Here is a 21975-nt window from a genome sequence, read left to right on the forward strand (position 1 = left end):
GGAAGAAAGGGTTGAAAATAGAACTAAAATCTTCATCTACTATAATAAGATGTAATGGATATGGCCTAAAATTAATAAATCAAGAGGTATCAGGTATGGATGCATTTAGGTACATAATGGTAAATACCAGGAGAAGCAACTAAAAATGATGAAAGTAGTTTCCTTCTGAGACTGAAAAGAGTGAGGGAAAAGGGGCCAGGGAATAGCTTTTGCATTTTAACATGATTTGTCTTTTTAAACTATGTTTACGTGTTACTTTGATAAAGGTAAGACTCAAATTTAAACATGAAGACAGTAATTGCATTTTGGAATCATAAAATTCAAAATAATAGAATAAAATTGTAACAAAGGCAGTGAGCAAGGCCTGATGACTCAAGGTAAAATCCTTAGCAGCAAATTTGGGTCCAGACTTCCTGTGTTACGTCTCTCATTCCCATGCTCTTCCTACCACACAGCATACCCTAGTTATTACATTTCTCATAGCAGCTGGCATGGTTTGCCACATATAGGCACTGATTAAGTATCTGCTGAATGATAAATAACGACACCAATTGCTGAATTATTTTTTTTTCATGGTGATTTTGAATGAGTTTAGTCTGGGAAGTGCAGGCGTCATACCTGGAGTTGATAGTTTTGTTCTATCTGCAGGAGTAAGATTATCACATGTTGAAAGGTTTCAGAAAGCTGGCCCTAAAACCTGAAACTGATTCTGAGGTAGACACTCCTCAGGTCTAATCCATTTTACATAATGCATGGGTTTGCCAGAGACTTGTTTGAGAAAACTGATATTTGAGTGAGGCAATATAATGGGCATTTTAATTATGCATTCCTATAAGGTCTATATCCCCTATTCATGGGTTAAGCTAGAACACTGGTTTGCAAACTGTCCTGAAGGAACTTAAAGTTCTGGGAGGTGCCTTAAGAAAATCTTGAAAAGGCAGGGGGTGAGGGAGTGGGGAGGAGGATAAGGGATGAAAGAAGTGTTCTTGCTGAAAGAAAGTGTGAAAACTATTGAAATACATCTTCAGAAAACATTATACCTATAACCACATTATATCAGCTTCCTGGAGGAAAGCCTTTACTGAATTAAAGTATAATACTGAATTCAAGTATAATATTCATTATGAATATGAATATTCATAATATCCATATAAGATTTTATAATGCAGCTTAAAAACAGAAACATCAAAGTCAACAGTGTCATGATGTCTTTCCAAAATTTCCAGTAGAAGATGTCCATCAAGTTACCTAATTCCCCTGATGATAAATGTACCTTTGAATTTATTTCCAGGAAAAATTTGCCTCCATTTAATGAATGTGTATGGTTTTCATATATTTACAAAAAAAAACTTCTGTATTCCCACGTACTTCCTTTTGACCTTAGTTGCTTGGAAACTCAGAGTTAAATGAGGGCTCAGTTTTGAAAATCACCCATTGCAAGTGTCTACTAACATTTAACTTGTATTATTTTATCGGAGGGTGCTTATTTGCAAAGAGAAGCAAGCTAACGTTTGTCAATTGCCTTCAAGGCACAGGCCTTGTGTTCGTTGTATATATCTCATGGGTTATTTCATGCACCATGGAAACTTTTCAACAATCCTGAAAAATAGGTATTGTCATTCTCATTTTACAGATGACGCAGCTTAGTTTCAGGGAATTTAAGTAACTCGGCCAGAGTCGCATGGACATGAAGATATTTACATTATTGAAGTAATATACAAATTATCAATAATGTATATTTTATATTTAAATTCATATAAAATTATTCAAACCCATTTCATTTTCTTTGATTTCAAGATTATACAGCCTACATATACACACACCCCCATTGCATATCTTCTTTCCTTTCTTTCCCTTGTCCTGCCTTTTTTTCTTTGCCTGTATATTGACACTTTCTCTCGGGCACTGTGTTTGCCCTTGGTGGTACAAAGATCAATTACATACAGACATGGTTTCAAGGAGATTGAAGTCTAGTAGAGGGGTTAAGATATGGACTTAACTACAATTCAAGGTAGAAAGCAATGAATGTAATGAGAGATGCAAAATGCTTTGTGAGTTCAGAGAGGGGAAAAAGAAATGTCATGGTCCCAACCCTCCAGGAGTTCACAGTTCAGTGGACCAGAGACCTAAACAAAATTATAATACAGGTAAGAACTATACTGAAAGGTTTGCACTGTGCTGTGGGTACTAGAGGGAGAAGAAACTAACTTTGTTTCATGAAAACATGTTGCTGTAGCAACATGGACACTCAGGGAAGGGGATGGAGAGAGTGAAGGGCTGGGGTTCCAAGATACCAGCAGAACTGCCTAAGAAGGTGGGCAGGATGTTACAGCCAGTAGGGATCAGACAGTGGTAGGGCAAAAGGCATTCATAGGGAGGAGAGCTGATGCTGTGAGGTCGAGCCCCAGGAAATGATTGGATCTGGGGTAAAGCTGCAATTCCAGGAAGGAGGCCTGGCAAAAGCAATAGAGATAACTAGAATGCCAGTTACTGGCCTCATCCCTAAGGAGTATGGAGCAAGGCAGAATTGCTTAGACACGCTGTCCAACTACCATCTGGAGGGACAAGGTAGCTGGAAAGAAGGAGGTAAAAAGGAGAATTACAGTATCAAAGCACAAAGGCAGCAGCAGTGGAGGCAGAGATGTGGATGGTCATGCAGTGGTGTCAGCAGTAGCACCTGGGAAGGGAGAGAGGAAGTATGCTGACTGCAAAGGTTCTGAGCCTGGTTCAAAACAGGGCTCAAAGGGGTACAAGAGTTAATGAAAGTCATTTTTGAAGAACGCTGGGGTTTGAGCATGATTGAAGATAGAAAGGAGAGAGTAAAGATGTAAGATACAATGATTGATGGAATACATCTTCTGGAGCAAGAGCTAAAGTTCAATGTTGGCCTCTGAGCAGTGGTGTGTGGGGTACAAGGGAGACAACGAGACACAGGATGGGTGAATTCTTGACATTCTGACGTCGGCAGGAGCTGCCCCTCTCCATTGTGTTCTTTATCCTGCTACTAGAGTGACTTTTCTAAAGAGCAATTTTGATTCACTGACATTCAATGCATTTGAATTAAGCAATTACCTTTTGCCAGGTACAAGTTATATTTCTGCTTATAAACAACCTATGCAGTTTTTTTCATGACTTTCCATTGCCTTCAGGATGAGAGAAAAAAAGTCACTTGGAGTATCCTCAATGAAACTCTCTTACTTTACTTTTACCCATATGATTTCCCCAGCATATAGGCCAGTCCAGCCCCCATCAACAGGGCCTCTTCAGAATCCCATCTCACAGATTTGATCCATGGGGCAGCTGAGAGGGAATTCTCTGCTTTCCCTCTAGTTGTCAGGGAATTCTCTGACAACTAGAACTGGAAGGACTAGGACTCAAACTAAGACTAGGTCCATGGGCAAATGGTGTTTAGAGGGCAGACTTGGTATGGAGGAAGGTGAAAGTGCTAGCTCCTGATCCTAACTTCTGTTGGGGGAGGGGATGGGCTCTTAAATCCCCAGAACAGAAGAAAGGACGATAAGTCAATGGTATAATTCATTTGTCCACTTGTTCAACGACTAAGTTTTGGGTCCCTGCAACATAGTAGATGTGTTAGGGGTTGGAATACAGTGGTGAATAAGACAGATGCAACCCCTGTATTCAACTAGCTTGCAGTCTAGTTGGGGGAGATTCACAAGAACAAAGCTATATGAGAGGTAATACATGCTCAAAGAGAAGAAGCAGAGGGAGCTACCAGACCATATAGGATGGGAGCTAATGCATATTAGGAGACCAGGGAAAGCTTCTGGGGGAAATGTCTTAGCTGAGACTGAAGAAAGTTTAGGATTAGGTTAGCCAAGCTGAGTAGAGCGGAAGAATGTTCCAGGCAGAAGGAACAGCATATTTGAAGACCTGGGGGTGAGAGAAAGCATGACACTTCTCAGGAACTGGAGGACATTTATTATGAAGGTTGCTAAGTGCAGAGTGTATATGAGTTTGGGGAGAGGATGGGTGAATGCGTAGGAGTCAAGGGAAGAGAAAGGCTGGGAATGAAAACCAATGACTTTGGAGACCTCGGCAGGTTTCAGATCATACAGGGCTTTATAAGCTCCCTATGGAGTTGGACTTTCTCCTGAGAAAATGAAGGCCATTTAAAGGTTTTATGCAGGTGATGACATGATCAAATTCCTATTTTAGAATGCTTACTCTGGTTTCAGGTTGGCAAGACTGGAAGGAGGCAGACCAGTTAGCAAGCATGAGAAGCAAGCAGGAACAATGGTCAGAAGCTGTTCTGGATATGTTTTGTCCAAGGGCACGTCCATCCAGAGACTAGGGGACATGGAGATGGGCTGGCCAGCTTATTAGCCTCATGCCTCTTCCCAGCATGGGAACGTCCCTTCACCACTGTTGCTAATAATAACTCCAGCGGCTACATGTCCCCACCCCTCCACCTTTCAAGGCCTGCGATGAAACAGTCTCAAGACAGTCAGGGAAAAGAGGCTAGTTCAAAATTGGTCTGTAGGGAAAGGGTCAAAGAAGAGAGAGTACAGCCAAGGGGAGAAAGAACTGGACAAAGACTCAGAGTCACAGAGTAGAGACGTGAGCCAAAGACCAGAAAGTGGGATACACACACTCCTGTGCTCACCCACACAGACCTGTGGACTACCAAGCAGGACCCAGTAAGCTCCCTGTTTATGAAATTCATGTTCATAAAGGTGGAGCTGAACTTAAGGGCCCGTGAAAAGCAAACTGTGGAAAATGCTAGTGGTTAAGGGTGGAGAGAACTTACAGTAGAATGAAGAGGAAACAGGTCAACCACCCCTGTTCTTTCATCATCGAGGATCTTGAAAACTTGATTTAGCAGGAGGCACAGGGAAGCAGTCATTGGCTTCCCTCTATTATATTCAACTTAATTTATTGCTTGGAGAATTAGGCACCACTTTATTGTTCAGATTCATTGCATCAAATGTAAACATTCAGCCAGAGTTCTCTAATTAGTATCCAGAGAGCTGCCTAGGCTGTGCGTATGTGTGTGTGTGTGTTTAAGTTTGGTTTCTCCTGCTTGAGACGCAATGTAAAAGAGTTAAGATGATTCACTGACATTACACCTCTCTGATCCTACTAGTCTAAACATTTGTATGGTCTTCTGTTTGAAACCCAGAACTCCTTATAGTAAACACCTTCTGAATCTCAAGTCTTTGTGCCTAACTTTAATTAACCATTAATGTGCAAATTTACTGATTAGTGAACTGGCTAAATGGGTTTTTGCCTCCTTTGGATTTCACAAAAAGAACCACCACCCCCTTCTACCAAACTGGTAACAACTGACATCTGATTGGAAAAGGCAAAACTAATTAGAATGAGTGCAAAGGGGATTGTTTGAGTCACCTACATTAATGCATATTACAGTTAAATATCTGTCAGATTTTCCATTAACCCTCTTGCATTTCCATCTCCAGGTTCAAATCTATTTCTTAACCCTACACCCTTTCTTTCCCTAGTTGGAAACTTGGTATTCAACAGGCTAACTTACCCACTAATGCTTTAAATGCACATCTCTTACTGATGGATGTGACACACAGACAAAGACCTTGGAATGAGAATAATAGAAGCCATTCCCCTAACTGTAGAGTTGAACCGTATGTATTATGATCCCAAGGCTAACATGTTCTTCTTGTTATTGTGTTTATTTCTTTATTGAGGGAAAGAGGAGTTAATTGTTGCTTTACACAAATTCACTCCATTGTGCTCTGAGCTATTACATACTAGGATAACAAAAGAAAATAGAAAATAAAGTAGAATATCCAGCAAAAAGAGTTCTATTCTGTGAAAGGTTAAAATAACATGTTTAAAATGAAATTTGTTGACTTAGGGGAAATGCCCACATGATTTTTGCTCACTGCTTATATAGAATGGATTGTTAAGGATTGAGAAAATGTAATGTAATTACCCAATGGGAATTCACAAAGTAATAAGGACAGATACCTCCTTCAGATCAAAAGCTCAGCCAGGGAAGGAACCATGTTTTCCTGATCTTTGAGATTATATGGGTATGAAGGGGGTCACTTAATCTTTTAATCCCCAGTTCCTGGCACATTGTAGGTGCTCAATACATTTTCATCATATGAATGAATGAAGGCAAGAATTATGGTTTCATCCCATTGTGAAACTCTAACAGTGATCCTGAAAAGATTCTTAAATTCGAATGGATGATGTTAAAGAGAAAGAGAATGAATGAATTTTCTTTATTATGTAAAATACCTAACAAAACTCCAGAAATGTTTGCTTTAAAAATTAAACTACATTCTCACTTCCTTGTTTTTTTTCCCCATTTTAATCTGGGAACAGAGGTACCAAGAAGCCCAGCAGCAAATCAGCCTAGCAACAGAAACAAGAATATGCCTGCAATATGATGAAGATAGCTCAATTTGAAAACAATCTGATTATTTAATTTTTTAAAAACTCTGAAAATTTTATACTTCCATTACTGCACCACAATTTCTTATTTGATCTCAGGTGTAGCATCAGTAATCCAGAACTGTGCTTGGCAGATAGCAGGCACACAATAAATATGTTTTTAAACAAGTGAATAGAAGCTTAGCCAGAGCTAAGAATGGAGCAATATTCAGTAAGTTCACGGCTCCTGGTAGGCATATCAGGGAACTGAGAGATCTGTGGATTCAGATAAGGCAAGGTCAGTGTGAATTTGACTAAAGGTCCCTCCCTACATTGGAATTGACCTAAATTTTTCCCGAGGTGGTGATTTTGTCTGGGACTGTAGAAAACAGTCAAATTTCAAACATATATCACAAAGAAGGCCCTGACAGCACAACCCAAACCATCTCTACCTATTTCCTTAATTTAGGCAGCATAGTAATTATGAGCCCTGACTGTAAAATCAGGCCAATTACTAACCATAACCCTGAGCAAGTGATTTGATCTTTCCGAGCATCAGTGTCCTCAACTGTGAAAAATGGTTGATTATAGCTACCATCTGAATTATTCACATATGGCACAGAGTTAGTGCTAATGTTAAAACCAACCAACCAACAGAATAATGACAAAAGAACATAAAAGACACCAAGTTCCTCCTGCTAATTTTCCAATTATGATTCTTCAATACTAATTATATCAACATATGTATCTGGAAATTCACTCTACATTCTGGTCAAGCACTAGTTTCATGGAGTATTAAAGACAAATTTTTCTTTCCTTTGTATCTTAAAAGATAAATGGTGAAATATCAAAAATAAAATGAAAATGTAAACATAATGCTCCTGGCCTCCCACAGACAACCCACAGTATGTCTATATCAACCTTGTTCCCTTTTGCCAAGACTCAGCCAAGGTGAGTTATAAAGAAATCATCAAATGGTGAAGAGTCATTTGCAGTGATCACCTAGCATCTCTTCAGTCTCTGTCCCATCTTCACTATAGATTTCATGTCATTATATTTACCCTTGACTGCAGGTAAGTCACCATTTTTTTAGCCTCCTTCTTGGTTCTGATACACTGACAAATTTTGTTTCTCAGCTTTTTTAGGACTTTGGCTTGGTTTTGCTTTGGCCCTCCAGGCTCCTGACTTCCTCTAACCTATTCTAGCCTATGAACCCAAACTCTGGCACTAGCCTAATTGGGTGACCCTTCAGCCAACCTCTAGGATCCAGCAAAGGAGTGGCTTGGATATCATATTATTGCAAAACACCAAATTCATGATTATTTTCCCATTGGAAAAGGCATTTCCAGCTGATACAAGATTTCTATTTCTTCTCTGGCCCTTTCATTGGACAATTATAAGGATTTAGAGGTATTGTCAGCATATGAGAGTTACATTGATTTCCCCACTGCCACCCAGGCCAATTTGGAAACAATTTTCTGTGTGTTCATCCTTAAGATTAGATATATACAATACCACCTTAAAGAAGTGGGGCAGAGAACATTAGGAGATGTGCCTGATTTACACCAAGGGTTGATATGGTGTAGAGAAGGATAAACTTGGCTAGGAAGAGAGAGTAGGGTGAGGTTATTAATATATGATTGAGGAACTTGGCTTTAAACTAAGGAGGCAATGTACAAATTTATGTTTCAGTCATAACAAACCATCCATTCACTGGCTGCCTTCCCTCTAAGAAGTTTTAGATATGGGAGAATTCTAAGCCAAATATAGAATCCACTTGAGTTGCATGGATCCAATGTTAGAAAAAAATTCACACTTTTAAGTGACTGATTATATAGCTCTGAAAAAGATCACTTTTTGATTCAAGAGGTAAGCACTTTTGGCTTAAACCCTCATGAGCCCTGATCAGCCAATACCTCTTTCACAACTTAAGTAAGTATTCATTGACTTGAAGATAAATCAGAAATGCATGCATTGCATCCCCGTCTTGCCCTCTCCCATAATCCTCAAATCAGGAAGGGAAGAAAATTATAGCCAAGAGGTATCTCCATGTGCCAAGCTACAAATATTAGCAAGACAAGAGTCTGCTATAGACATTTTATAAAACACCAAATAGCATTTGTTCTCCCAGTCTCTGGAGAAGAGATTACTTAAAACCACCCCAAGCATGGAGCAATAAGGATTTATTAAACAATTTTATTACGCTGCGTCCATCTCTCAGGCATCATTTACCTATAGGAAAATAGAGGTAGGTACACAGTAAAAGAGAAGGGGCATAGGAATTGCCCACATTCAGTCTCTAGCTGCAAATGTGGATCTGTCTGGGTTCAGAGTTCTGACAGGTAAAGGGAAGGTCACCTTGCACATCTATGAGGTGAACTGCAAGCAACTGATCAACAAATTTAGTCTACCAATTTGCAGCAGAGAACCAAGATTTTCACCAGGCTAAAGAGCTTCAAGTAACAAATCCCACAGTAAATCGTCCTGTTTGACACAAAGTGAGTATGACAAGCAGAAAAAAAAATACATGACTAGTGTTTTCCTTTAAGATGTTTCAGTTGATAAATTTAAGAGTTGCTTAATTCCAAATCCCCCACCCTCCCCATGACTTTGGTCATCAGTAACTGTTCTGGAATGAGAATAGACATTTGTACTGTCTATTATAGATGGAAGAGTTAAAACTACTCTGAGTTGAGAATACATGCCAGCACACTGGATGAGACAACGAGAATCAGAAGAACCTTAGAAGTACGTATATCAAATACAAGTTGCTTCCCAAAATTAACATCTTGAGAAGGAGCTCACTTTCTTTAACTGCCTTCAGAGAAAGCTCACACACCACACTTGCAATGCAGCCTTGTCACATCATAGTTACCCCTTGGTTTTGACCCAAAGCAGCATTACCTGACTTGACTGTTTGCAAAAATTGCCCTGATAGGATGAATGTTACTGTGTTGGTAATAATCTACCAAATGTGCTATAAGCCCTAGAGACAATCCCCAGAGAAAATTCTATAGCTGTATTGAATAATAGCATCATTATCAGAATGTGTACACTTCCCTCCTAAATGTGAATGCTTTCCAAAGGGCAATACTACTTGACTACACAGCTGTAGTATACTTGCTTAAAACTAAGCCACACAATTTTGGGATCATATGTTATAGAATTATTGATCTGGAAGGGACAATGTGGTTCAGTCTATAAAGCTGGAATAAAGCTTTAAATGGGTGGCTACTCCGTGTAACGAAGAGAGGCCCTTAACTTGAAATGCTGCCATGTTTCCATCACTTTTTAAGGGCCTTTTGGAAGAGATGAAAATTACCTCTGTATCATATATGTCATATGCCTTAGGAGAATGTAAAAAATTATCTAAGGCATTGGAAGATGTTTGTTGATTTGGCCATCAGCACCCATTGATGTGCTTGGGTCCTAGAAACTTGGGTGGGGACTAAGAGGTCAGGAATATGGTTTATAGTTGCTGATATCAGCAGTATGTCTGGAAACAGACCAGAGGATGTTGGAGGTGGCAGGGAGGCTCCCAGAAAAGGACTGATAGGGCACCAAAGATATATATTTCCACGTGGCGGCTCATGCCTGTAATCTCAGCACTTTGGGAGGTCGAGGAGGGCGGATCACTAGCTCAGGAATTCTAGACCGGCATGGCCAACTTGGTGAAACCCCATCTCTACTAAAAATATAAAAATTAGCCAGGCGTGGTGATGCCCACCTGTAATCTGAGCTACTCAGGAGGCTGAGGCAGGAGAATCGCTTGAACCTGGGAAGTGGAAGTTACAGTGAGCCGAGATCAAGCTACTGCACTCCAGCCTGGGCGACAGAGCGAGACTCCATCTCAAAAAAAAAAAAAAAAAGATATACATTTCCTGTTGTAAATTGTTTATTTTGGTTAACTCCATAATGTTTACTCTCAGTAAGGCTAACAGTTGCACAGACGTGTGTGTGTGTGTGTGTGTGTGTGTGTGTGTGTGTGTATAAAATTTCTTTAGCAACTCTAAAGAATAGAGATTTAGGATATGTTTTCATCCCAAAGGACTTAATCTACTATGTAGATTATGTAAGTAGGGCTCAACATTAGAAGAATATTCTTTTTAAGAATTCCACAATGATCTAGGATTCCAGCAAATCCTACCTGTGAGCTGTAGATCCTAGTGGCTGAAACTATAGGCTTCAAAGTAGATCATCAGAATCCTGCAGCTGCTACTCATTATCTGTGTGAACTTGGGAAAGCTATTGAACCTCTCTGTGCCTCAATTCCCTTACCTGTAACATGGAAATAATGGCATTTCCCTCATACGGATGAAACGAGATGCCACAAGTAAGGGAGGCAGAAGCCATGCCGGTGATAAATGCTAACTCATTGCTATCTCATTATTTATAATTTCCATTTTTATGGTCAGAAGTCTGGGCCTAGAAAGGGTAAACTGTAGTACACTCAAGCTGCTAGATAGTGAAAAATTAGAGATAATTCTCTTTTATTTATTTCCCCAATACTGGCTATGTTAGAATTTGGGATTTACTCCAATGCCTCTCCTATATAATAGCAGTGCTTTTTTAAAAATAACATTTTGGTGATTTATGGCTCTTTCCATAATCATAATAGTAATCAACTTATTCTAGACTCTGGACTGAGAATTACCTCATTTTATTTTCAATACACTCCTAGGAGATTTTCTTTTCACTCCTATTGATAGGTGAGGAAATAGGCTTAGAGAAGTTCAGTGAGTCCCTTGAGGTGACACAGCTAAGACTGTCAGAGTAAGAATTTGAACCTACATTCATCCAAATCAAAGTGCCTACATATAGAATTAGAAAATAGTTCTACGACTTGTTTTTAAATGCTCCCAAAATTGCCTGGGTTAAAAAAGGAATTTTGTAAAAAAAAAAAATATGTGTGTGTATATATATACATATATATATATATGTATATATATGTCTCTACTCCAAGTCCATTCTCCATAATCTATAATTTTTTAAAAACCCACTTCTTAAGTAGAAAAGGGCTGAAAGCTGTGCTTAGTGCATAACTTTTGAATCCTCGTTGAGTCTGGTGTTCTCTTGGCCAACATCTAGGGTAAAGGTTAGCTTGGACAGAGTTTGTGGTGTTTGTGGCATTCTTTTCTGGGCAATAGCCACGAAAACTACTCTAGGAATGTTATTGGAATTAGGATCTGCACCATCGCACTGTCCTGAGATAATTTTTTGACATACAATGTGCTATCTTTGTGCTTAGACAGATAACGTAGACCTGTCAAATTACATGCACAAAGCTATATTCAAAGTTCCTTCCTTCCTTCCAGAAAGAGTTTTTTCTTTCAGGTTCCCTGGGGATCAGGACTTACTCATCAATACGTGCTCTGGAGGCACAGAGCTATGTCTTCATATTGTTCATGTTTGGGGTGGAATAAACCTCTGTTTTATGTTACCCAAAGGACATAAGGTAACCAGAGATTTTTTTATCTGTAGTCGTGATAATTTCATCTTTTAACACTTAACTCAGACATTAGTTTTCCGGAAGCCTTCCCTGATTTCCCTTTGCCAAGTAAGATACCCAAACTCTGTGCTCTCATATCATTATTCTTTCTACCTAGTATTGAAATGGTAGTTTAAAAATCCTGTCTCCCTTTCCTTACTGTGCTTGCAGACAGGGATCATGTTTTATTTCAGGCTGATATTCGGTCCACATGCATCACAGGGAGTCATTGCAGGATCATTATGATGGGTTGGGCATTTAGATATTCCAGTCGGTTGGTGCAGGTGTAGATCAGTCATTTAATACTCAATCCCACCTCCAGCTTTATTCCAATAGTCAGCATAATAACAACATCTTGCACATGGTAGGTACTCAGCAAGTGCACGTTGACTTAATGACTAATTTACTGCTTGGATAAATGACCATCTGATTGACAGCTGGATATGTCACTAACGGCATACATTATAATGCTCTATTCTTAGTAAGCAAGAACCTTTGATCATTACAGATGACAATGGCACTAATGCTCTACGAGGAAGTACTAGCCCTTGCCTCTAGATGCCCTCAACGAACCAGGCTTTATGAGGTCTTCATATGACTCCATCAAGACCACTACTGTCTTTGGTCTTGATCTTGTCCCAACACAAACATAATGGTAAACCAAAGCATAAAGATCAAGCTAAATGGTCTCTGGGAACTCTATATTTGGAGTAGGAGAGCCCTTACCTGTCTCTGTTGTTGGGAGACTTGGTATCCCATTCCTGGGATGGGCTGATTCTGCATTTGCTGAAGTAGGAGCTTTTGCTGAAGTGGCAAAGGTGACCTTAGCAAAGGCTGGCTTGGTAGAGATTGGGCGGGCTGAGAAGATGGTTGTTGCTGCTGCTGCTGCTGCTGCTGCTGTTGCTGCTGTTGTTGCTGTTGTTGCTGCTGCTGCTGCTGCTGTTGTTGCTGCTGCTGCTGCTGTTGAGCTGAAATTGAACTCTGCTGCTGTTGCTGTTGCTGTTGTTGAGCTGAAATTGAACTCTGCTGTTGCTGTTGCTGTTGCTGCTGCTGCTGCTGCTGCTGCTGCTGTTGCTGCTGCTGCTGTTGGGTGTAGTGTAGCAGAGAAGGCTTGTTCTGGGAAGGCAAAACAGAAGGCATCTGCTGGTTCGCTTGATCTGAGTTAAAATGAAACAAAGGCTTGGTGTTGCCCTGACGGGGCTCCATGGCTGGGTGCGGGTTGTTAATAAAACTTCGACTGAGATCCTGAGGCTTTTGCTGCATGAGCACATCCAGGTGCCCACCCTGGGCTGAGGGGCCAGCCTTGTATATGTAGTTAGCCATTACTTTCGACTGGCTGCTGCCGCCAGCTACCCCAGACATGGGGGAGCTCTGTGGGCTGAATGTCTGCTGACCAAAAGAAGGGCTGGGGATTTTCTCCTGCCCAAATGGACCTGGTGATGGTCCAGCAGAAGACGGCAAGGCTGACCAGTTGGTAGGCTGGTGCTGTTGCTGGTGCTGCTGCATCCGGGCATGCTGCTGACGATTAGCAGCTATCTGTTTGAGCTGCTGGGCATGGGATACTTCCTGCCAGCTTGGCAAGGCCCGGCCTCCTCCTGAGCCTGTCTGAGGCTGAGCCTGGCTCTGAGGGACTGAAGGGATTGGAGACGAAGTGGAGAGGGCAGAGTTGGCCAGGGAGAATGCGGGGCCAGCTGATGGGGGCCTCAGCTGAGGAGAGCCTGAGGGGCCCTGAGTCAGGCCCGGTGAGTATTCACTTTTGATCACTATTTTCTCCATGGGTAAGGAGGGCCTAGGTGTGCTCCTCTGGCTTTGCTGACCCAAGTCAATGTTAAATGGGTCATCCTGCTTTATGGTGGCATTGATCATGTTCTCCAGTTCAAGGTCACTCATGGGAGGCACAGATATGTTGGTCAGTTCATTGAACAGTTCCTGCAGCTCAGGATCCATCAATTGTTCTCCAGGGTCATCTCCGTACCTATTAGGAAAAATATTCTCTTGGGTCATTTGGCCATCCATGTGCTTACTGCAAGACAGAGTCTCTCCTGGCTCCTTCTTTACCTCCTTTAAGCCCATGTTAAACAGGCCATTGCCAGGAGAATGTGTATGGGATGGCAGAGTGTTAGTCTTTCGCAGGGGTGCTTGGCTCATAGGCAAGGTCCCTGACATAATCTGACTTTGTCCATTGTTTATTTGGAGGCCACCTTGTCCTGCAGAGAGATTCTCCCCAACACGAATTCTTTTGATATCAAGAAATGAGTTGTCCACAAAGCCATTGGGTCGCTTGCTGTTGGCAGGAGATAGGTTAACTACCTGTTTTCTTTTCAAGGAACCCTGGAGCTGAAAGACAGAAGGGAATAAAAAGGAAAAATAAGAGATATTAATCCAATTATGCTTCTCATAAAAAGTGATATGATATTTAAATGTTTCTTCTATTTACACACAAGATTCAGTTTTTTAAAAAAAAGGCACAAAGAGCACAAATGAAGCACAATCTGGAATATAATAAAACTCTCAGCAGCACAAACAAAACAAAATAAAATATTTGTGGAGGAGCAGGTCAATTAGGTTAGAGATCAGTGGTTCCCATGAGCGGTTCATAGGTCAATGGATAAAGATTCCTTCAAATATCATAAGAAGTTATTCACAGTACCTAAGATTAAAGCATTGTTATTTTCTGGAGCAGGCCAAAATATTCCACATGCATGCACACACAACTCCTCACAGCTACAGATGATCAGAGTGTGCACAATTTTAAGCAAGATAGAAAACACTCACAAGTCTAAAGCTGGGAACAAATCTCTAGTTTCTTTTTTTTTCACAGACCCAACCCCTTCATCACTATTATCCTCTAAGTAAGTAATTAGAATAGTTCTCAGGTCTAAGGAGATATGCTATTATTGTTCATCTACTTTTCTTCCTATAATTCCACTGTTTTGCATCCAAGCCTGTGTAGCAACCTTATGTGGACACACAAAAGCCATGAGATGATCATTTCTCATATGAGATACTTTAAGCACTGATTTTCCTGCGAATTCATTTCTTCTGTTTCCTGTAACTAAATCTCGTTACCAAAACGAAAGTGTTAATTGCGTAGGCTCTGGAAGCAGACTAAACTGAGCTCAAGTGCCAATTCTGTCACTGGGTGCTATGTGACCTCGGCAACTTACCTGAGCCTCAATTTTCTCATCTAGAAAATGGGGACAATAGCACTTAACTCATAGGAAGGGATGAGATAATGCATATGAAAGTTTAGAAAGTGCCTGTTATAGTAACAACTCAATAAACAACAATTTGTAGAAAAAGTATGGCTTACTACATTCTGAAAGGGGAGCATGTCTAAACAGCAACATGTTTAAGTTTTTCATGAATGTTGAAGTACTTCATTCACAACCTAGCAATCAGATTATACTTTATGACTCTTAAAATTTACAGAGAAAGGCTTAAGGGCCATATAAGCACACTAATAAATCAAAAAGAAACATAAAGAATTAATCATTCGTTCTCATATCCTTGTTGATTTGTCTCTAAAGTGAGAGACCATATCTATCAAAGTGTGGCTTTCCCAGTGCTGCAGACCCACTGAAATTATTCAACATTTGCTCAGCATAACTGTAAAATACCTGAGGCAAAGAAAACATTTCCTAGATAGAAAATTCTATCATTTCTCCTTTCTTCTCTTCTCACTTATGGCTACTCTCTCACCTGCCTGAAGATTTCTAGGTAGACTAATCAAGAAAAGGAAATTAACATAACTGAGTATATATTACATACCAAACACTTGAATATGGTTACTTTATTTCCCTTAATCTGCACAACAATCCCATTAGAAAGGTATTATTACCCTTAATTTATAAATAAGGAGACCAATACTCAGAGAGACTAAGTAACTTGCCCAGGGTCACACAGCTAGCAAGTGGGTTTTAACTCAAGGTTTGTGTGGTTCTAAAACCTATGACATTTACACTCTAACATGCTCTAATTAGCTTGTTTAGGGCTAGGGTCAACCTAGTATAAAGGGGCCAGGGGCAGTAACTACAGAGACATCCTAGATTTCAGGTAAACTGATGAGGAATATGGGAATGGCCAGGATGCAGTGTAGAGCTGGGTGGGAAAAATCTGCTTTTTGTCATCTGGCTCATCAATACTTGTTTCAATCATCCCTTATCTGTAGTTTTGCTCACTCACAGGTGGTAAATAGTTATGGTGAATGTGTCATGTTGGTACAACAGATTATAACCTTATATCATTGCTGACTGGTAATCAGAGAAAGGAACCTGACCCAAGGCAGGGCGATTACTCCCTTCCATGGGAATTTTGGATTTGGAGAAAGTGAGACCAGGCTCTCTTTAGGTGGCTGTATCTACAAAACTTGTGAGCTGTTATTCCATTATGTTAACTAGAGCCATAGAGGAAGCAAATCTGTAGAAAGAGAGAAAAATGAAGCAGAGGAGAGACACGTTTTAATATCATTTGGGGGCTTATTTCCAATCCCAGGTCAGCTCTGCTTGTTTTCTCTGATACACTATGGAATCTCGAATTTCCCTATTGCTTAAGCTAATACAAATTGGGCATCTGTTAATTTCAACCAAGAGTTCTAACCAAGTTCCCTGAGACTTCACATTGAGTGATGAACAATTTGCAGCAAGGGGCTAGGCATGCTTTGTACCTGGGTGTGAAGCTTCCCCTCTCCCCACACCTCTGCTGTCTCTGCATGATTTGCTGACTCCTAATCTTGTCCACTCACTGGTGTAGACATCATCACAGAACATGGTCAGTTATCACCGCATCCATCAGAAACTCAAAGTTACCACTGTCTATCCTCATGGGGTCAGGAAGAACACAGACCAGAGAGAGTCAGCCATGTTGCTTCTGATTTATTTCAGCATAAATTGCATTTTGAAGGTTCTTTCACAACTAGGAAAGAACAAACAAAGGAGTACATTCTTTTTCCAAATTTGGGTTATCACCTTTGATTTATTTTCCACTGCTTTGAAAAAACCTGTTCAGCCAGATTCTCTCACTGCTCTGGCCACTCCCTGGGCAGTGCAGTATGCGCTCTGGGAAACAGCACTCACACCTTCTTTAGGCTTTGAGGAGTGTAGACACAGTAATAGAATTAGTGATAATTTTATAATAATGAGTCATTTATTGAAGGTCTGCGTGTGAGATATTGTACTAAGCACTTTATGTAGATAATCTTATTTAACTCTCACAACTCTCAGAATCTTCACAACTCTATAAAGTTCATATTATTTCTTCCCCTCCCCCATTTTGCAGATGAGAAAACAGGTTTAGAGGTTGAGTATCTTTTCAAAGGACAGACAGAGTAAGCAATGAAGTCAGGAATCAAACCATGCATTCCCACTGCACAGCCTGTGCTCTGTAGTAAGTGACACCCTAGGCCCTGACAGAGGTAAATCGTACCTACACCTGTGTCTTCAGGAAGCCAGGGATCTCGTCCTGATTCTTCCATTAACTTGCTTTGTTACTTTAGGGAAAATACTCTACTTTTCTGGGTCATAGTTTTCTTCTCCTTTATAAATGGGATTATCTCTGAGATCATTATCCTGCCCAAAGCCAGAAAATAACAAGCACTAAAGGAGGGAAGTTTACGTTCCTGACACTATGTGTGGTGGTGTAAGGTCACCACCAAGCACAGCTGGAGGGATTACTTAAGATGGGGGACAGAAGAAGTCATGTGTGATTCCATTAGGATAAACGACACCCATCAAAACTTCACTGGGCATGATACTTTACCAAGAGAATTTTGGGGATAGGCTGTGCCCTGCCTTCTAGAAGTTTCTAATCTAATTATATCACCGAGGCCCACTGAATGCCTACATGCAGTAGGCACCAAGCTACTGGCACCAGCACCATACAATCTAAATGATTCTCAAGGATCACTTTTTGCTTTGAAATATCTCCTTTGCTGGACTAAAATTCTTCCATTAGATACATGGGCTTGAATTATGGTATAGAGTCTCTCAAGATGCAAATACTCCAGAAGCAATAGAGGAGGAAGGAATACAGTCAATAATACCTCAAGGAGAAATAGTTTATGAGAAAATTCAATGCCAACTTACCAGAATGAGAATAAAGCCCTAAGGGAACAAGACCTAATCAGGGGAATGGTGGGGAATAAAGGCAAGGGTTTAAATAGAGAAGGATGGGGGCAGGACTATGGGAGTTGGGAGCTTCACACTGTGGAACTTTTGGGTGGCTGGGAGAAAAGAGAAGGGGGAAAGGAGAAGTATTAGGGTAGTAATGTCCTGAGGGGCTGCAGGGCCTGAATCTTCCAGAAAACAGTTAATGATACTGGAAAGGTAAAGGGAAGGATCTCCAAAACAAATTTTTCACCCAAGGGCTGACCTACCCATTAGGCATGGGACACACAGTGCCCAGGGCTCACAACAGTTATAGAACAGAAGGAAAAAAATAAGATTTTAGGTTAAAGAACGGTTTCAACATATATTAATTTATCTTTTTGCCAACACGGTCATAAAATATAAATTTTTAATATTTTTTAAGGAATAAGGGGCTTCAAAGGCAAGAGTACCTATGTTCTATGAAAGCCTCTCACCTCTTAACTATTGTGCACTGAATGCTTATTCTAGACAGGCACTCTGTGGCATAAGTTCTTGTTTAATCTCATGGCTCTCTGAGGCTTGTGTTCTTATATACCCATTTCATAAGTGAAAAAATTGAGGTTCCTGACATTAAGCTTACACAGTAAAGATATGGAGGCAGGATGCCAGCCCAGACATGTCTGGTTCCAAAGTCCTAATTCTGAACCACTAGCCACACTGCTCTCTTCCCTTTCAGCCTCTACCTTGCCAAATGCTGACAGTGTGCTGGACACAGAGAGCCCAGACAGCCAAGACAAAAGGCCAATAGAATGAAGATGCCTTGTGAGCACAGGGCAGGTGTAAGGGCATTCGGGACACAGGGGGTTGGATGGCAAGGAGAGAATGATGACATCACTGGTGGGACGTTGATGGTGAAAGTTCAGGCCATCACTCCCGAGGCTCCAATATAGGAGAGGAAAGAGATAAAAGGTCATTCGGTCAGTCAAAAAGATTTACTAAGCACCAGAGAGAGTTCTGAACCATATCCTATCAAATCATCCCTGGCATGAGGGAAAATATGCAGATGATTAAGCCAGCAGCAGGATGTAAAGGCTTCCAATCAGCACTACACTCAATCTTTGCACTTTTTCACTACCTAGGTGGGTAAGAAGCATTTTTTATTTTGCATGATAAATCTGTGCCCCACAATTATGTTTAATTCATGAGACTGTGCATTTAATATCACCCTTTCACTGGCCATCCGAGGAAGGGGCTTGTTTTGGAGAATGATTTTCAACAAGGCGAGTCCAGTCTGGTTTGCAGATGACACAGAAATCACTGTACTTTCTTTTGCTGAGATCCAGCAAACTGTTTCTTTTCACTCCCGTCCTTGTTCTCATTCTTCCATTTGGACACCTAGATGCTATTTGAGGCCTGCGGTCTCTGCTGGGGAAAGGCATAGGCCTGTCCGGGGCAGGGTCCAGACACAGTAGCCTGCCTGCACCAACAGCTGGGGTTGAAGGTGTGAGAACGCCTAGAAACAAGGAAAATCCAGCACAGCAGAACTGGGGCTGGGGTCCTCAGTAAACTGCTTCTTTTTAAGCAGCTATGCTTCACTTTTCCAAAAGACTTGAAACATAAACTTTCTGGAGGGATTTGAAAATGCCATTATTGCACAATCCTCTGGTTTCTGTTTCTTCCCCTGCCACCTATCCCTTTCCACAAAATAAATGCATTCTTTGTCTCCAGTGCTGCCCTAGAAACAGGGAATGTGCCACACAAAGGTAACAATTCAGTCCATAGGTCACTTTTTTTCACCCCAAGTAGACTTTTGTCTTTCTCAACCAGGCATAAACACAAGAACCAAATCTGCCACTGCCTACATACTCAAGGGAATATCTTGGTTCCATCATCTGTAAACTTCCCTCGGGCTATTTTACTCATGGCTGACTAGAGATAGGATTGGGGATAGATAACATTAGAAAGAGACCAATCCGAAAGCTAATACATGACTCTTGATTTGATTCTTGAAGTAAAAATGTTCAGGATCCAGGAATAGTATATTCTAGCTTCTCAAGTACTTGGAGGTGAGAGTAATTCCTTCCTGCCTTTCCAGTCCTAGCACAAAATAGGATTGTCAGGCTTTTACTGAAAACAGAAAGAACCTTCACTTCTTATTTGGCCCTATCAAGTTCTGAGCTTCCCTGTATTACTAGATATTATTTTATGGCCACACAGTAATTAGGTTTGCCCAACCAGATTTTAAGCTCTTTGAGGGTGGGCATTCATTGCCTTATACTTCTCCAAGTTTCTTTCAGTACCTACAACAATGCTGGGTATATTCTAGGTGTTTTAATAATTATTCATTGACCTCAGTGCCTGGGAAATGGGATCCTTCTAACTATTGAGCGGGAGCAGTAGAACAATGCTAAAAAGGAGGTTGTGGGTTGTGGGGAATATTTTCATACCAAATTCACAAGCAAATTAATGGTTCCACCAGAATTTTGCTTGAGTGATTATTTACCTTTTGTTTTTACTTTTTTAAAGACATTTTTATACATTTTTTTAGTAGAGATGCAGTATTGCCATGTTGCCCAGGCTGGTCTTGAACTCCTGGGCTCTAGCAATCCTCGTGCTTCAGCCTCCCAAAGGTTATAGAGATTACAAGCATGAGCCACCATACTTGCCCATTGATTATTTTCCTTTAAACTCTGAAGTCACGAGAATGTGAAGCCCTGAGAACTGGAACTGTGAAGAAAATGTATTGTCACTCATGTGAACCAGAAGTGAAGGGGTGTGTGAAGCTTTGTGATGGACACAAAGTGTTGTTGAGCCTCCTGACGGGACTACAAAGCTGGGATGCAAGTTGAAGCCCCATCTGGACTCCATGCCCTTCCTGGGTGAAAGCACTGGAGCAGACATGGAGCCAAGGCATGCTTCCTTATGAATTTCAGTAACTCGTACTTTCACTCCTTCAAGAAAACAAGTGAGGTTTTTTTGTTTGTTTGTTGTTTTATATTTTAGGGTTTTTTGTTGTTATTGTTGTTGCTGTTTTTCTTTCTTTCTTTCTTTTTTTTTTTTTTTCCTTAAGATGGAGTCTCACTCTCTCGCCCAGGCTGGAGTGCAGTGGCACGATCTTGGCTCACTGCAACCTCCGCCTCCCAGGTTCATGTGATTCTCCTGCCTCAGCCTCCCGAGTAGCTGGGATTACAGGTGTGCACCACCACATCTGGCTAATTTTTGTATTTTTAGTAGAGACAGGGTTTCACCATGTTGGTCAGGCTGGTCTTGAACTCCCGACCTCAAGTGATCTGCCCGCATCGGCCTCCCAAAGTGCTGGGATTACAGGCGTGAGCCACCGCACCTGGCCTTTTTGTTGTTGTTTTTAGTGTAAGGGTCAGAGGAGGCATATTAGATCTTTCTAGAAAATTTGTTCCATAACTTTGTTCCATAAGGTTTGGACCCTGAGAAATGTGACTATTTTAGTCAAAATAGCTTTTTTTTTTTTTCTTTTTCTTTTTCTGAAACAGGATCTGGTTCTGTCATCCAGGCTGGAGTGTAGTGGCACAATCTTGGCTCACTGCAGCCTCAACCTCCCAGGCTTAAGTGATCCTTTCCCCTCAGCCACCGGAGTAGCTGGGACTACAGGAAAGTGACAACACACTTGGATAATTTTAAATTTTTTTGTAGAGATGGAGTCTCACTATGTTGCCCAGGGTAGTCTGGAACTCCTGGACTCAAGGTGTCCTCCTGCCTTGATCTCCCAAAGTGCTGGGATTACAGCTGTAAGCCACTGTGCCTAGTCCAAAATAGCTACTCTTTATGAAGCCCAAGATAAAGCTTTATATAGAAGCAGGAGCAATGCAAATTCAGGTTCTATACAGAGAAAAGAAGCCAACATACTGCCATTCTGAAGGTACTCAATACCAAGCTCTCCTGTATTCAAAATTTATCTGATGCCTTCCCCACCTCCCCTTTCTTAGATTTAATGGTTGGCTTGTGGAAGAGTAACTCAACGACTTAGAATTTGCCTCGGAAACACTCATC

General features: G+C 40.9%; 1 protein-coding gene across 1 annotated transcript in view; it reads right to left on the reverse strand.

Moving 5' to 3' along the window:
• The window catches only part of MAML2 (mastermind like transcriptional coactivator 2), a 372973-nt gene that overhangs the window by 109629 nt on the left and 241369 nt on the right, over positions 1-21975 (reverse strand). Inside the window, exon 2 of the mRNA XM_054437468.2 lies at positions 12590-14200. Coding sequence (XP_054293443.1) covers positions 12590-14200 — 1611 coding nt within the window. The remainder of the gene's footprint in view (positions 1-12589; positions 14201-21975) is intronic.

This window comes from Pongo pygmaeus, chromosome 9, assembly GCF_028885625.2.
Source record: "Pongo pygmaeus isolate AG05252 chromosome 9, NHGRI_mPonPyg2-v2.0_pri, whole genome shotgun sequence".
NCBI lineage: Eukaryota > Metazoa > Chordata > Mammalia > Primates > Hominidae > Pongo > Pongo pygmaeus.